At 49.5% G+C, this 16,952-nt stretch overlaps 1 protein-coding gene across 3 annotated transcripts in view; it reads right to left on the minus strand.

The window, feature by feature from the left end:
• Positions 1-863: 863 nt before the first annotated feature.
• The window catches only part of LOC147465031 (uncharacterized), a 54,077-nt gene continuing 37,988 nt past the window's right edge, over positions 864-16,952 (minus strand). For all 3 annotated transcript variants that reach the window (XM_086517568.1, XM_086517582.1, XM_086517575.1), the window contains exons 2-4: positions 4,641-4,985; positions 2,867-4,422; positions 864-2,785 (exon numbers count right to left, since the gene is read on the minus strand). In XM_086517568.1, the coding sequence (XP_086373694.1) occupies positions 1,366-2,785; positions 2,867-4,422; positions 4,641-4,985 (3,321 nt within the window). In that variant the 3' untranslated portion in view covers positions 864-1,365. The remainder of the gene's footprint in view (positions 2,786-2,866; positions 4,423-4,640; positions 4,986-16,952) is intronic.

Here is a 16,952-nt window from a genome sequence, read left to right on the forward strand (position 1 = left end):
ACAGTGTCAAGAAATCGCATGAAAGTGGTCAAGCAAGAGTCTTTGCCTTTGCAAAGACAATTAGCTCTGTAAGCAATAATGGATGCAAGAGGAGGCAACCTTATAGTTTCGGCAAAGTTCCATGCTTCCAAATAATATCAAAACACGACCAGGTATGAACTCAATGAGGCAAGCTTGCATCTGCGGCAAGTTCCCATGGTCTTGGGTATCCCACTCTCAGACCAAATTGAGCGATCATAGCATAATAATGAGATCATATCATAATCATGATTGTCTATCTTGCTAGTAGAGCCTTCTGTGCAGAATCAAACGACAGCGACCAGTTTCAGTATCAGTGAAAACGTCTGTCAAGTAACAGCAATTAGGTCATCTTGGAGGAGCAGCAGCTTGTAAATTAGGAGAGTTATTCCCGACTAAACTAAACAACTGTCACTGCTGCCAGAGATAGAGAGAGAGAAAAGGGGAGGGAACTTCACAAGGGTCCACAAAATGGACCAGTATGTGCCCCACGATAACGAAAAAGCAAAATTAGCGGGAATCTGTCGAGAAAAAAAGGCTATATGATATATGACAAATTCAACAAAATTAGAGACACTTGGTGCTAAACAGCACCTCAAGGATCTCAAATTGCAAACATAACCCTGAAAGCAGGGTATGCCAAGGACTCTTACCGCAACAGCAGCCATTAGGAATGTAGACAGTCTTAGCAAGTGACTGGTACCAGTTGATCGGTGTTAACACTTCAGGAATGGGTCAACGAAAGTCATACTGCAGACATCTCGGAAGCACAACGCGAGCATGACCCAAAAAGGGTAATTGAATGCAAACAACTTGGAAGCAAACTGAAAATCTTCATTGAGATGCCATGTAACCAGGAGCAGTTTGCAATTAGGTATGAGCAAGAGCATGTCTTTTGCAAAGAACAATCAGGCAATGATCATTCTCTCGCCACCTTCCTTCAACCACAAGAACACAAAAAATGCACAACTCCCAGAAATTAAACTGCATGGATACTTAAAACAAATGCCAGCTGAAGAATAGCATCATCCAAGCTGTGGGAGGCTTGCTTGTCAAATGCAGTTTTTGACTACTATGGAGTCAAGATGAAGTTATTGAGCATACATGTCTGCAGCATCCAACCTTTCAAGGAACCAAAGGACTGTGTCCACCACATGTCTCTGAGTTGAATCAAGTCTCAAGAAGACCGATTTTCTACCGCATCAAAGTGCAAGAGAGTTCATTGGCTCGAGCCTGCACATCAGGGAGAAGATAAGGGCGTGGTCTACCCATGACTTCTCACCAGCACTCTCCGTCAACTCAATTGGATACCACCCATAGCTTTAAAGCTAACGGTGAGCTTGATGGCTACAGTTTGGTTTGCTGCTGTAGCTGCTGCAATAATGCAGCAGCAAGCTCTACAGTTGCTCGAAACTTCTTCTGATCTTCTTCTGAACTGTTCGGATTATGCATTCCTGCCAGAGCATTTTGAAAAGCCTGTTGTTGGTCAGCCTCTGACCCTTGCTTGTCTCGATCTGCTGCTGCTGTGCCCATTGGTGGGACAGGGGGCCGAAGAGTAGAATCTAGGGAGGGTAAACCTAGAGGCAGGCTGGGTGGCCGTGGACCAGACTCTGAGGCAAGCGGATACGGTGATGGCAGGCTTCTTGTATTTGTTGCTGTTGGCCTGAAAGCAAAACTAGAAGGTTGTGCCGGCCCATCTTGTTGTCGGCCATCAAAAGCAGGAAATTGTTGCTGTGCAGTTGGACCATAAGAAAATGACGGTTGCGGGTGCACCATAGGGGGGTTCATTTGAGTCATGGGGAGAGAATGTGGTACAATTGGAACCGACCAAGGACGCTCCGGGAATGCAAAAGAGCCAACAGCTTTTTGACTGTCACTAATTGTCTGATTTGAGCCTGGCATTGGTAGCTGCTCCGCAGTACGAGAAGGGAAAAACATTGGCGGGCGTGGCAGCATGACTGGGTCTTGATGAGGTGGCATCTTACCACCAGGAGGAAGGTTTGGGTTGCCAAACATCTGCAAACCATGGGGTATGGGTAGGGGCATCGGAATAGGCATGGGCAAGTTACCAGAGATCTGGAAAGATAGACTTCTATTGTCAGGCAAAGGATTCTTTTCATGAGCTTGATGTTCAGGCATGAAAGGTTTGCTTCCTTGTGTTCCATACGAAATCCTGCCACTGTCTGTAGCGACCTCATTGTCCTGCGCCACGTCAGGACCCAACCGATTCTTGCAGAGCATGTTTTCAAAGGACATGGACCCACCATGATCTAATTTAGAGCTTTCAAGTTGATAACCAATCTGCTGTGATGAAGATTTGACCGTCTTCATCTCTACAGAATGAACAGGAATCGTACCAGGGTCCTCAGGCATTGCATAAGTATCGAGTTTCTGATGGCCTTGCCTTTTTGAATCGAAGGTCTGCTGTGATGTCAAAGAAACACTGTGATCTGTAGAAGTTTGAGATGATTGACTTCGCTGTTGCTGCTGTCCAAGCACTACCCCCAGAATATTGTTACTTTTCGGTACATTCAAGAACTGCTCTACAAAATCGGATGGCGGAACTAGAAAGAGAGTGTTTTCTTCAGAAAGCTTGCATACTGCAGCTCGTTTTTTATCAGCTAGGAAGGCCATTAATTCTTGATATGGCGCTACATCTGGAACTCCTTGAGGCATGAACAGGACCACAGCAAAATCCCTTACCTGGGAAATATATTGTGCAAGCATATCCAGACTGGTTCTTGCCGTGCAATTCAGTATGTCAGGGCTGCAGGCAATGGCATAGGACAGCCGTCAGGAAATCAGACAACAACAGACAAGCTGGTTATGCAACAGAAAGACTACTTACAACATGACATCAATCTCCTTAGTCGCTGGGAAACAGCGGCATCGGCAGACTTCCATGCCACCCTTGGCAATCGTTCCCTCCCAGCGAAATACATCTTTAGGGGGTGGACAGCTAGGACTGCCTGCATCTGTGCGAGCTGGACTGATGGGACTTTCAACAAGCACATGCTCACTTTGAGACACTAAAGGCTGGTCTACAGTCGAATCAGCTGGGGGCATTCTCCCTAGCAGACCTCTATGTGATCCATCTTTGGTTTCAAGATTCTCCTTGGAAACCAAAGATACATTCACCTCTTTTTCCTTATCACTCACTACAGGCGTTCTTCCCAGTAACCCACTGCTTACCAGCACCTGGTCATCCCACATATCATGAGGAGGAAGAGGTACTCTTTCATTGGCATAATCCGTAGGCTTGTTATCCTTTGCTTCAACCCAAAAATGTTCATTCGCTAACCGTGGTCGCTTTGCATCTCCATCTTCACCCTGTGAGCGCAATTTGTCGCTAATTGCTGAGGGAGAACCTAATGAGAACAGTGCTCCACCATTGGGATTCTCCATTTCAAACCTCGCCCTCTTCTGGTCCCTGATATTGCTATACTCACGCAGCATCCAATTGTCATCAGCTTTCAACTCTTTGATCTCTGAAAATTTATCTTTCTGAAGCACCTGCGTTCCTTTATCGAGCTCAGCTTTTGGCACATGTTTTGAGCCTGCATTTCCTGAAAAGTCATCTTTCATGTCAATGTTCACAATCGGCTCAATACTCTGACTCGGTGGAGAATAAGGTTTATCATTTATGCCGGTTCCAGATCTTGCAGGGAAAAAGTGGCTAGATGACCAATGAGACTCCTTGCCTGCATGTGGGGGCTCACTACGGCTTGTCAAACTGCCAAAGCTCGGAAGAGGCGCTATGGGGGGGAATATCTCCTCTTTTCTAGGCGATGCTATGGAGAAATTATTTGACTCTGTTCCAACTTTAAAAGATGAATTGGACAAAAACAAGCTTGTTCCTTCCTCGTCCTTCACAGAAGTTGAAGAAATAAATCTTGTCCCTGCTTTCAGAGGTGAGGGGGGCCGTAACTCACTGTTTGCATGAAAATTATCAACTGGACCCACCTCACTCTTTGCAAAACTGATGCTTACACGCGGATCATCAAACAGCTTCCCTTGCAATGCATCTTTTGCTCTGGAAGCAGCTTTAACATTTTGAAACCTCACAAATGCATACGTTCGTCCTGGAAAAGTTGTGATCTTTTCCACGCCACCAAATGGTGCGAAAAGTTTGTGTAGCTTCTTTTCATCAATCTTTAAATGGAGCGGAAATCCAATCCATAGTACTTCACTGGGGTCACCATTTTTGTTTCCTTTGGGAACGTCAGAAGAATGCCTGCTGATATCATCTGAAGTGACCACTTTTGTAGCTGCTGCCTTCTTTTCCTGTTTACCATCTTTCTGACCTTTGTCCTGGTATATAATCTTCTCTTCCGTTTGCCTCTCTTTTTCATTCAGATCCTTCTCGTCTATTTCAGCATGGGGATTTGGTCTCCCATCCTGCGCCTGGACAAAAAGCTGAAAGACTCATAAAATTGCCATCACAGACAACGCCTAACACAATCGTAGTACTCACCTCTCAATTATTGAAGCTTCAAGACAAACTACAGGCTAACTATTTGACAGGTGGCAATAGAACGCATTGAATAAACAACGTAAACAGCACACTAACACCTCACAATGTCACCTTTTCAAGTAAGTGCACTTAGCATCTGCATACTTACCCCTCTTGCAAACTCAATTCTGACAGCAAGTCCTCCCAATACTGTACCATGGAGTCCCTTTTTGGCATAGACAGCATCCTCTACAGTCTTCAGTGTGACAAAAGCATAGTTCTTTTGGGAGAAGAGTTTGATACTTTCAATATCACCGAACCTTGAGAACTGTTCTGCCAACATCGTTTTAGTCACAGATGTAGACACATTTCCGATCCATAAGTGTTGAGATGGAGATGGCTCGTCATTCGATTTTTGGGAAACGACCTTCTCGACAACAGGTGGTCGTCTGTCTTTGTACGTTTGACCATACTTGCTTTTGCTCGAGCTGCTATACTTGTCTCCATATTTATCCTGTTTTCAAATTTCAAGAAAGCTCTCTCTCTCTCTCTCTCTCTCTCTCTCTCTCTCTCTCTCTCTCTCTCTCTCTCTCTCTCCTGCTCGCGCGTGCGCCCTGCTGCCCGCGCTGTGCCGCAGCCCTGCCCCCCCCCCGCGCCTCTGCCCCTCGCGCCCGCCCCTGCACTGCACCCACGCGCCCGCCTCACTGCCTCTGCCCCTCGCTGCCTGAGCTGCACCATCGCGCCCGCCCTGCCCTGCACCCGCGCCCCCGCTGCCCTGCCCTGTTCGCGTGCTGCACCCCCCTCTGCAGGCCCGCCCCCCCCTCCCCGCATGCTACGCGTAGGATGTCCCTCCCCCTTCCTCTACGCGTAGGGTTTCAACCCCCCCCCTCCCCCCCCCCCCCCAAAAAATGTTTTAACGCGTAGGATGTCCCCCCCTTCTTCTACGCGTACGAAGTAAAAAAAATTTATTTTTTTATTTTTAAACCCCCTCCCCCATTTTCTTTACCATACCTTAAACCCCCCCCCCTCATACTTTACCCCCCCTCTCTCCCCCCCCCCCCCCCCCCCCCCCCCCCTCTCTCCCGTTTGTAACTACCGACGCCCCTCTCTAGTCGTATCGCCTCACGCTCCCCCACTCGCCGCGCCCGCCGCTAGTGTGGGTGTACACACGTCTTCTCCCTTGCGGACGGCTCCCCCACTCGCCCAACTGCCGCGCCCGTTGCTAGTGTGGGTGCACACGTACATCTAACCCCCCCCTTGCGGACGGCGATCAAGCATGAGGAAGATGAACGATAAAGCGGACCCCCTGGAGAATGCCATTCAAAAATGCAAAGAGGAAATGACGGAGACCATTACCAAGATGAACCGCAATCTCTGGGGTACAATAAACATACTCGAAGGACGCGTGATGATCCAAGAGAGCAAGATAAGCACGCTGGAAGACCGAGTGACGACCCAAGAGGAAGAGATCGCGTCGCTCAAGAAAGATCTCGCCGAAGCACGATCAAGAAACACACAGGAGGAGGGCGAACTGCAACCCTCAGTAATCGAAGAAATCAACACGATCAAGGAGCAAGTACGGGCCATCCAAGAGGGAGAAGAGCAGCACAAAGAAATGACGACTTCTTGGGTGGATGTTCTTACCAAAACTCAACAGAAGGCGGACGAAGCCGAGAAATGGATCAAGGTGGCCAAGAAAGGGAAGGCAAGGAGATAACGCCCACGTCCACACCCAGCAACATCATTAATCAGGCACTTGAGGAGGAGCAGAGGAGAAGGGTGCGCGCTTTACATCTGAGAATTTGCAGTCTTAAAAACAAAGGCAATGTGGACGAAGAAGTAAAAGAACGCACAGCCTTGATGGGGATTCATGAGCCGACGCACACAAGGGCATGGAGAGTGGGCAACATAAAGAAAAATGGAAGCAGTGAAGAAACCTCAAAAGAAAGAGCACTCATCCTCCGTTTTCCCTCCATGGAAGCGAAGAAGTCCTTCTTGAAGAAAAGACCAACTCTTAAAGAGACTGGCATCTTTCTCGGGGATGATCTCACCCTCTCGCAGATCGCTCATATCCAGGAAGTAATGCCGGAGATTAGAGCGGCAAGGGAAAAAGGCAAGATCGCTTTTTATCGAGACGGAAAAGTGGTAATACTAGAGCGACGCTCCACATGACGGTGCGAGACTTATGGTTAGCATAGTCTTGGAGCATATGTCTGTCTCGTCGTCATGCCATGCCTTGGATGTCTCATCGTAAATCTCCCCCTTCGCCTTGCCATGTTTGCCTTCAAGATGCAAGCGAATGTGATTGCATTTGGAGAGACACCCCCGCTTCCCATCTGTCGAAAACAACACAGATGTTCATGGCCTTGTGGACATATTCTGCAATCAGTGCATTCCAAGAGACTACATCCTAGATAGGAAGGTCCTCGCACACTTTTTGTGCTTTACGAAGTCCACCAAATTCAGGATACATGTCGACTAAGGTAGTGCCAACCATTACACTTTCTTTCAGAGACCCCAATCTAACAGTATGATCGTGAATTCTTTTTTCCATATCAACATCTTGTGTAATGCCACATGTTTTCAAGGTGCAAGTGTATTTGATTGCGTTTGGAGAGATGTCCTCTCTCTGCATCTATTGAAAACAGTTTGGAGCTTCGTGACCGTGACCCTCGGCTTTAAGATGTAAGTGTATCTGGAGAGATACCTTTACTTCGCGTCTGTCGAAAACAGCCCAGAGCTTATTGGCCTTGCCCAAGTTGGGTATATCTCGCAATCATTGCATTCTAAGAGATGTCATCCCAGACAGGAAGGTCCTTGCACGCTCACCACATTTGAGATACATGTCGACCCACGTAGTGCCAATGACGATGTTTTCTTTCAACAACCCTAGTTTAACAATATCATCGTTAATTGTTTTTCCCATATCAGCATCTTGTGAAATGCCACATGCTTTCAAGGTGCAAGTGTACATGATTGCATTTGGAGCGATGCCCTCTCTCTACATTTGTTACAAGCATAAGTGATTGCATCTAGAGAGAGATCCTCGCTTTGCATTTGTGAAAAACAGCCCAGAGCTTCTTGGCTAGCAATCAATGCATTCCAAGAGACGACTCCCGCCCGAACACATCATAGGTAGTGGGCGAATAGATAGAGGACGGTGGCAAGCCAGGCCACCTAGTGCCGCAAGAAGCTAGGGTAGAAGAAGTCTTTTAAATAAATGAAGTGCACCTTCAACGCACCATCGTGCCAGGTTCGAATTGGTTCTAGCAATGACCCTTACTCTCCACATGGCTATGCGAGGTTGAATCCGGTTTTGAATCATGGTTGTAGTCTAATTTTATAGAATAAAAGCTCTACCAACATGGTCATTAGCTCAATTTCGAATAAATCAATGATAGCAAGCTGACATATGATTTGTGCACGACGGTCGAGCTAGAACCAAAAACCTGGCTCCATGGGCGGCCAAATGTGCTAATGCATCTCTAGGAAGAAAGCCAAGATCAAGGGGTGGGAAAGTGCCTGCCATTAAAATTCGACTCTGCGGAGGCTTGCAACAATTGGGACAGGGCTAGAAAAGAACATTTTTCCTAACCGAAGAAAATAAGGGCAAACTTGAAATTCTCCCAGTTTTTAGGTCGAAATTTGAAGCTTTTGCCGGTAATTACACTAAAACATGTGAAAATTGCCCAGTTTTCTTCAAGGCAAGCTCAAAATCTAACCGGGATTTTAGGATTTCAACCGGTTAAAATACACTGGACCCCGGTTTTTTTTCTAACATTGAATTGGGTCCTCTTTTGCATCATCATCACCATCATCGTCGTCTTCATCATCATCGCCCTGATCATTGTCCTCAAATAGAGCATTTGCTTCATGGGGTTTCACACTATCAAGTGCTGAAGTGAGGCTCAAGTTTCACACTATGTGCATAATCAAGTGCTGAAGTGAGGCTCAAGTGTTGAAGTGAGAGCTGCTGGTGAACACCAACAAGTTTCCCATAAACACGCTCTCGAAGCTAGCAATCCCAAACATGACAATAGAGGTGACTTTTGTGAATTGACTGGTACGAAAGCCTTAGATTTGCATAGGATTTCAAGTTTGCCCTTATTTTCATCGGTTAGGAAGAATGAATTTTTATGGCCCTGTCATCGTGACCCAACCTCAACTAACCTCCTTTCCGTGCAAAAAAGGTAGGTTTTGCATAATGGTCTCGATAGAGTTGTCTTACGTCAACAACTCTTGGCGCGTAGCTCAAACTCTACCTTCGTGAAGCTAACTCCGCTAAAAATGGCATAGTTGGCTCTCAGAGGTAGTGTTTTGAGAGGAAGAGATAAGTGTGGAGGTTGTGTGCAGGCTTTTCAACTCAGAACAAGACAAACCTGTTGAGAGTATAATAACTTTGCCATGCGAGAATGTCAACTAAAATGCCTAGCTTCCACGCTCGCTACTGTTGGACACCCCCGCAACCCTCGCGCAGCCCCCCGCCCGCGCCTTCCCCTTGCGCGCGGCAACCCAGCCCGCCCCACCCCCCCTGCTGCACGTACCCGCCGTTGCCCCCCCCCCCCCCTCCCCTCTCGCGCCGCCTTTCAAACCCCCCCTCCGTCCGCCCTGCCCTGCCCGCGGGCTGCCTCTTGAGGTCCCACACTCCACCCGCCTTATCCAATCCCCCCCCCCCCCCCCGGTCTTCTTCTCCCCGAAGCCTCCTGCACTTCGCGTTGGTAGCACTGTTTCTTTGGACAGTGCTCGGCGCGCTCGGCTGCAGAGTCGCTTCACCGCCCGCTTCTTCGACACAACAGTAGACACAAATGGAGGCTCCAGCTCCGCCACAGAGGGACTCGTCCGAAGCCCCCGAATCCCGACCCCGCTGAGCCCACCATTCGACTTGCTCTTTCGCCAACAGAGCAAGCGAGCCTAGCCGCAGAGGTAGAGCGCTTGCAGGCGAATTCTGTCGCCCAACCTAGCAGAGGAGAGCTGCGTGACCTTCTCCAAGCCCGCCTTCTCGTAGAGGTGGGCAAGATTTTGGACGTACAGATACTCAAACAGGTTACTATGAGATCGAGTTTGAGACCTCCGAGATGGCGTCCAAGGCCATCGCCATGAGTCCATTGAGCATCCGAGCAGCACGAGCCCACTTTCGACAGTGGAGACATGGTTTCGACTCTACTTCGGATGTTCTAGTAGAGGAGGTAGACATCCCCATCTCCGACTGCTTTTCGGGTTTGCCGAGGGAGTACTTACCACTTTTGTCTAGGATCGGCTCAGCCATTGGAACTGTCCTGGAGACACATCGCATGGCAGCCTCAGTAGCTGCCAAGGCGGCTGGCATTCCCTCAATTCGCGTTTTGGTCAGAGACACTCACACGCTCCCGAAGGTTATTCTTCTGCCTCGTGTGAGTGGGGGTTGGTTTAGACAGAGTGTGAAGTATTCGGACCTCCCGAACAAGTGCTTCATTTGTCGACAGATGGGCCATCTAGCTAAGGCCTGTCCACGGAGGAGGCCTCAACCTACACCACAACCTCAGCCCCAGCCTGCAAGGGCTGGCCAGCAGACACAGACAGAGACAGTGGACACATGCAGAGCCACCCTCTGAGCCTGGGGCTCCAACGGAGGAGGGATGGTAGCAGGTCTGTGGTTGACAACGCCAATGGCCACAGCGACAACCTGACACTCAGAGTGGTCCTCAGGCGCCTACTCAGCAGCAGTGGGTTTCCACAGGGAACCGGTTTGGTCCTCTTGAGCAGGATGAGATCCCTGCTTGAGCCCCCACCCCAGCTTCACTCTCGGCAGCCCCTCCCCCTCCAAAGCTCCCCCCCTCTTCCTCACCCTCCCTCGCCGCCTCTTCTTCCTGCCTCTCTACCTCTACCCCCCCCCCCCCCCCCCCCCCCCCCCCCCCCCCGCCCCTCTTCTCTACCGCTCCCCCCTGCTCCTTCTCCCCCCCTCCCTCCCGCTTCAGTTTCACAGTCGTCCCAAGGGGCAGGGCCTTCTCCGACTGCTAGGAGATCTCTTGGCAGCGCCTTTGCCACGAGTCGCTTGGCGAGGGAGGGACAGCCTTTCTTGCGGCCCCCTCTACAGGAGCAGACGTCCCGCCTTGCAGATATCCCTCGAGGTCTGACGAGCATTGACATCCGGCGCCGATGGGATTTCTTCGACTACGACTTCACTCGTTTTCTCGGCGACCCCTCAGCAGACCATGAGAGAGCCTGCTTCAGGGTCCATGTTCTGTTCCTTGCAACTAGGGGGACAGAGGCCATAGACTCAGCAGTTGGCTTCGCCTTTCACCTCTGCGGCGGTAGGGACCAGACAGAGTGGACTCTCGACTCAGTGTTGGGATGGTTGCATACACAGGTCCTAGAGTTCTTCCACCACATGGGAGAACTAGGAGTTGCAGACTTGCTTCAGACTCTGTGGCCATTGGCCAAGTTTGCAGTGACACCTCCAGATTCAGCAGGATGTAGACACATTGTGGTTTACTTCTTTGCCGATACACAGTGCTTGCCATGCTATGTATACATTCATGAGGACTCCTGGACGGAGGAGGTTGCTTTACGTACGGCTCGCTCTACTTGGGCTTGGGCCAGACACTCGTTGTAGTCACGCCTATCTAGAGGACGCTCGGATGCGGATTACTCTCCATCCAAGCCAGCCTCGAAGATAGCCCGTCTAGCTGCTACGGCAACATCTGTTCTTTCTAGCTCCCCATGAGGATCGTCTCATGAAACGTGCAAGGATTAGGTGGGTCCCAGTTTCAGCGTCAACGGGGCCGACTGCGTCAAGAGTTTCAGCGTTGCCTTTTGGGAGGAGAGATTGATCTCCTTATGCTTCAGGAGCACAATCTGTGTGAGAGCCGCATTAGACGTTGTGGTCAGCTCTTGCGTGGATGATATGACACTTTTTGGTCAGCTGCTTTTGGACCTGGAGGTATCCAGGGTGGGGTATGTATGACTATTGCGGACTCTTTGCAGCAATCCATTGTGGGCAGAGGGACTATTGTGCCAGGCAGGGCTCAGTGGATTACTATGCAGGTTCAGGGTTGCCTAGTAGGCTTCCTGAACATCTATGCGTCCAATGTGGCGAGTGCTTGAGCAAATTTTTGGTCATAGATAGTTGAGTCTCTGCCGCAGGCAAAACACTGGTGGTGCATAGGAGGGGACTTCAACATGTTGGAGTACCCTTCTGACAAGATTGGTCGTAGCCACGCTACTTTGCATGGAGTTGAGCTAGCAACTTGGGAGAGGTTTTATATGACTCTGAGGGTCTCGGATGTTTGGCAGCACTCTGGTTTTGTGAGGCCCCCAGACAGCCTTGCCTTCTCTCGTTCGGACCGCAGAGTGGTAGGAGTGAATCTATCGCGGATAGATCGCTTCTACACTAGTGACCATTTTAGTGACTTGGGAGGGACAGTGGGCATTCTGGCAGGGACTTCCTTCTCGAACCATGCACTAGTGATCGTCACAGTGGCAAACATGCAGAGGAGTGGGAGCACGATGGTTCGCATCCCAGAGAGGGTCCTGTTGGACTCAGCACTCAGAGAGTGGGTAGAGGCTCTCTGGACAGAGAGCTTGGACAGGCAGGATTCTCCTGCTGAAAGAGTGGCGTCACGCCTACCTCAGATTAGCCATTTTTTTCTCCAGGAGTCTCTAGCTCGCCGGGCTGCAGCGAGAGAGGAGCGACCAGTCGAGGTGGCAGTGGGTCATGCTCTGGTGTGACCATCTCCTTCCAGTTCAGTGTAGCACACAAGCCACGAGTAGCAGCCCCCACTCGCTACACATTCACACGGGAGACGGATTCTGTATACATGGACGGAATCTACAGACGCCTATGCACTGAGGACCCGGGGCGACCTCTGGAGGAGCTAACTACTATACTGACACAAACATTACATGAGGCAGCAGCAGAAGCATACCCACACACCAAGCCTGAGCAGAGCCGCCGATCAGGGAGCATGCCTCAGAACAGCTGGTACGATGAGGAGTGCCGCCAGACTAGGGCCAGACTTCAGAAGGAGGTGCTGTTGGGGGACGTCACTCACAGACAGTCACAGATTGACTTCCGACGCCTGGTGCGGCGGAAGAAGAGGGCTTTTTTGGCTCGACTCGAGCAGAATCTATATCAGCTATTCTTGAGTCAGGACTCGCATGAGGCGTGGCGGCTCTTTCATGAGCATCCCCCCCTCCCCCCCACCCCCGCGATTTCCTCCGCAAAGACCTGGGGTCAGTACGCATCACCTCTGTACACAGTATCTGGACAGCCGCCCCTCCCCGACCCCCCCGATCCATGCCCACTCGCATGTGTCTTTCACACCCCTGAGATGGTGAAGAAAGCTATTGACAGGATGAAGACTGGGAGAGCATATGATCATGACGGCCTAGTCGCTGAGCATTTCATGCATGCCAAAGACCTACTAGCAGAGCTTCTAGCATTTATGTTTAACCGTGCCATGTGTGAGGGCCTACCGGACACTTGGAGCCTATCTACGATCGTACCTATCTTCAAATCAGGAGACCCCATGGAGCCTCGGAATTATCGCACTATTATGATTGGGGACACACCGGCACGGTTGTATGCATCCATCCTTGAGCAACAGCTGAGTAGATGGGCACAGAGGGAGGGAATACGTGCAACTGGGCAGGCAGGATTCATGAGAGGCTTCTCTACTCTTGACCATATCCTGACACTCGGGGCCATCATCGAGGAAGGCAGATCTCATGGGAGACGGATCTATTGTAGCTTTGTGGACTTCCACAAAGCTTTCGACAAAGTACCCAGAGCTAGACTGATGCGCAGACTACAGGAAATGGGAGTACCCACAGAACTCATTTGGGGGACCATGGCATTGTACAGATCAGTAGTAGGGCATGTACGCACCCCGGAGGGACTTTCTACACCGGTTCACTCCACTATTGCGGTGAAGCAGGGCTGCCCGCTCTCCCCTGCTCTTTTCGGTATGTATGTGGATGAGATTTCTGACTACATTGACACCAATGGAGATAAAGGTGCTCAGTTGGCAGGGACATGGATTCCACTTTTGTTATATGCTAATGACATACTATTGATCTCCGAATCCCCAGAGGGAATGCAACGTCAACTGGATGCTTTGCATACGTTTGCCCACGAAGGTGGTTTGTTTGTCAACCTGGTTAAAACCAAGGTTATGGTGTTTAATACCACCCCACAGTGGATCAGGAGGTCAGCACCTACATTCACATACGGCCAGGAGATTGTGGAGTACACAGACGCTTACACTTACCTTGGAGTGGTTTTCAACGGACCTGCATTCTCACTCAGAAGAGTAGCTGAGACCAGACTTACTAGAGCCCACGCAGCATTGGGTAGATTGGAAAGGATGTGTTCGCAGGTTCAGTTTCAGAAGCCACGGACGAAGCTCTGGCTCTTTGACACCTTGGTGGCTTCAGCATTGCTTTATGGAACCGAGATATGGGGACCTTCACTGGATCACCACGGGAGGCCGGGTCGCACAGACGGTTGGGGGAACATGGAGAAACCTCTCGTCTCTATGATCTCGCGGCTCATTAGAGCCAAGGCATCAGTACCGCGAGCCATTATCCGAGCAGAGCTAGCGGCCCCTCCACTAGTGGTGGAGGCGCTCACCAGATCAGTCTCCTTCATAAACCGCACATGGGAACTTCAGATATGCTCGCATAGCACTTGAATCCTCTCGACAGTTAGCCATACAAGGAGATACAGCATGCTAGTATGGGGAGATGACATCATGGTTTCAGGCACATGGGTTCAACATCGACAGGCTGCCACCATTCCATTACTCATTGGATGCACCATCTCTCACTCTTACACAGTCAGAGATCACCAAGCTCATCCGCCAAGACCTGACCCAGCTAGACACCAGGAGGACATGGATACAACCAACACAGGAATTGGGTACGAAGATGGCTTTCTACAGAGACCACCTTCTCTAGCTTACAGAAGATGGTTTTGTGACGAGACCCAAATACATGGATACCCAAATACATGGACATGGATACAACCAGCACAGGAATTGGGCACGAAGATGGCTTTTTACAGAGACCACCTTCTCTAGCTTACGGAAGATGGTTTTGTGACGAGACCCAAATACATGGATACCCACTTGTCTCATGGGATACGATGTGCTATTGGCCAGTTACGCACATCCTCTCACCAATTGCGGATTGAAACTCGGAGATACAACGGAGTACCAGCAGAAGACAGGACATGCCCCTTGTGTCACATGGAACCTTAGACAGAGCTACACTATACATGCCGCTGCCCCGTCTACTACGAGATACGAGGCCGATTCCACTGCCTGTTCAGAGAGGGTTTTGGACCACTCTCAAGAGTCATGGGATACGAAGATCAGAGATGTCTGGGTTTGTTCTTGCTCGAGCTGCGCAGACACGGAGATAGCCTGATGAATGGAGAGGCTAGCCAGTCTCAAAGACGGATCACAGACTTTTTCAGAGTAGACACGGGACAGCCGCAAGAGCCACTCCCACAACAGAGCTCCCCCTCATCTCACACCAGAGGCACACTGATTGACCGAGCGATTGAATTGGGGAAATCCAGGCGCCAGCGACTGCGAAGAACTACACAGCATCGACGGAGCTACGACAGAAAATTCGGAGCACGCTGGCCAGGCATGCACGACGCCCGATCAAACTACTAACCATGGAGGAAATTGATGAGATTCGCCAACGACCGATGATAGATCTCTTGTGATTCAGCTATCCCAACAAGCCGCCCATTTTTTGCTTAGTTTGTTGCTTGGCTCACATCGACCAGCTTAGGACCCCATAGTATATATCTTTGTTTTGTACTGTTGGTAGGTTATTTTGTTACTCTGACTTTGTATCAGATCCACCACTTTGTAACTTTCGGGTCTCATAGGTCATTATGGCCTTTCGGGTCTCATAGGTCATTATGGCCTTTTGAAGACGTTAATATAACATTTCATTTCATTTCTCTCTCTCTCTCTCTCTCTCTCTCTCTCTCTCTCTCTCTCTCTCTCTCTCTCTCTCTCTCTCTCTCTCTCTCTCTCTCTCTCTCTCTCTCTCTCTCTCTCTCTCTCTCTCTCTCTCTCTCTCTCTCTCTCTCCAAGTGTGGTAGATTGGTTATGCCATTTCCCTCTTGCATAACAGGTATTGAGTTTAACTTTGCTCGTCGAATAGATCTTTAAGGTCTCTTGGAATAGTTTCCTACGAAGTTCAAAACTTTCTTCTTCTTCTTCTTCTTCTTCTTCTCTCTCTCTCTCTCTCTGCTCGTCGAATAGATCTTTAAGGTCTCTTGGAATAGTTTCATACGAAGTTCAAAACTTTCTTCTTCTTCTTCTTCTTCTTCTCTCTCTCTCTCTCTCTCTCTCTCTCTCTCTCTCTCTCTCTCTCTCTCTCTCTCTCTCTCTCTCTCTCTCTCTCTCTCTGTGTGTGTGTGTGTGTGTGTGTGACAATTGAGGATCGGGTGACGGCCCAGGATGAGGAGATTGCATGACTCAAGAAGGAGCTTGAAGAGGTGCACTCACAAAGTGCACTCGAAGAAGGGGAACTTCAACCATCGGTAATCGAAGAGCTCAACACCATAAAAGAGCAAGTGCGGGTCATCAAAGACCCACTCTTAAAAAGAATAGTTTTTTTCTTGGGGACGACCTCACACTCTCGCAGATTGCTCATATGAAGGAGGTAATGCAAAATAAAGAAATGACGACTTCTTGGGTGGACATAATTACAAAAACTCGGATTGAGGTCACCAAAAAAGGCAAAGGCAAAGGCAAAACCCCCACACCCACCATCATTTAACTTGACACTAGCACAGGAGCAAAGGAGGCGTTTGCGTTCCTTACATGTGAGGATTACCTGCCTCAAAGACCAAGATAGTGTTGAGGAAGAGGTCAACAAACTCATGTTTATGTGGGGGTTACTGCGCCAAGTTCCAACGCATACAAAGGCTTGGTGAGTAGGTAACAAGAAAAGTGAGAGCAAGGGGGAAACTTCCAAGGAAAGAGCACTTATCCTCCGCTTCCCCTCTCTGGAAGCAAAGGAGGACTTTTTGAAGAAAAGACCCACTATTAAAAAGACGGGTATTTTTCTTGGGGACGACCTCACACTCTCGCACATTGCTGATATGAAGGAGGTAATGCTAGAGATTAGAGCAACAAAGGAAAATGGAAAGACTGCTTTTTATACAGATGAGAGGGTCGTGATAATGGAGCGACGCTCCACATGACGGTGCATGACCTATAGGACTAAATTAAAGGTGGCCGCCTAGAACTGTAATGGATCTGTACGCCTTGATGTAGATGCCTTTGAGGATAGTTTCACTAGGAGGGACATCATTTTCTATTCTAAGACACATCAAGCTCCTAGGCACTCCATGCCACAGGTGAGGAGATATAGATGGGAGACAGCTTGCGGACAAGAGACCCGATCAGAGCATCGAGGACGAGGCTCAGGGGGACTGGCAGTTTTATTCAGCAGGAGTTGTAGCCATTGATAC

The sequence above is a fragment of the Adiantum capillus-veneris genome, chromosome 1 (genome assembly GCF_014529385.1).
Source record: "Adiantum capillus-veneris isolate H3 chromosome 1, ASM1452938v2, whole genome shotgun sequence".
NCBI lineage: Eukaryota > Viridiplantae > Streptophyta > Polypodiopsida > Polypodiales > Pteridaceae > Adiantum > Adiantum capillus-veneris.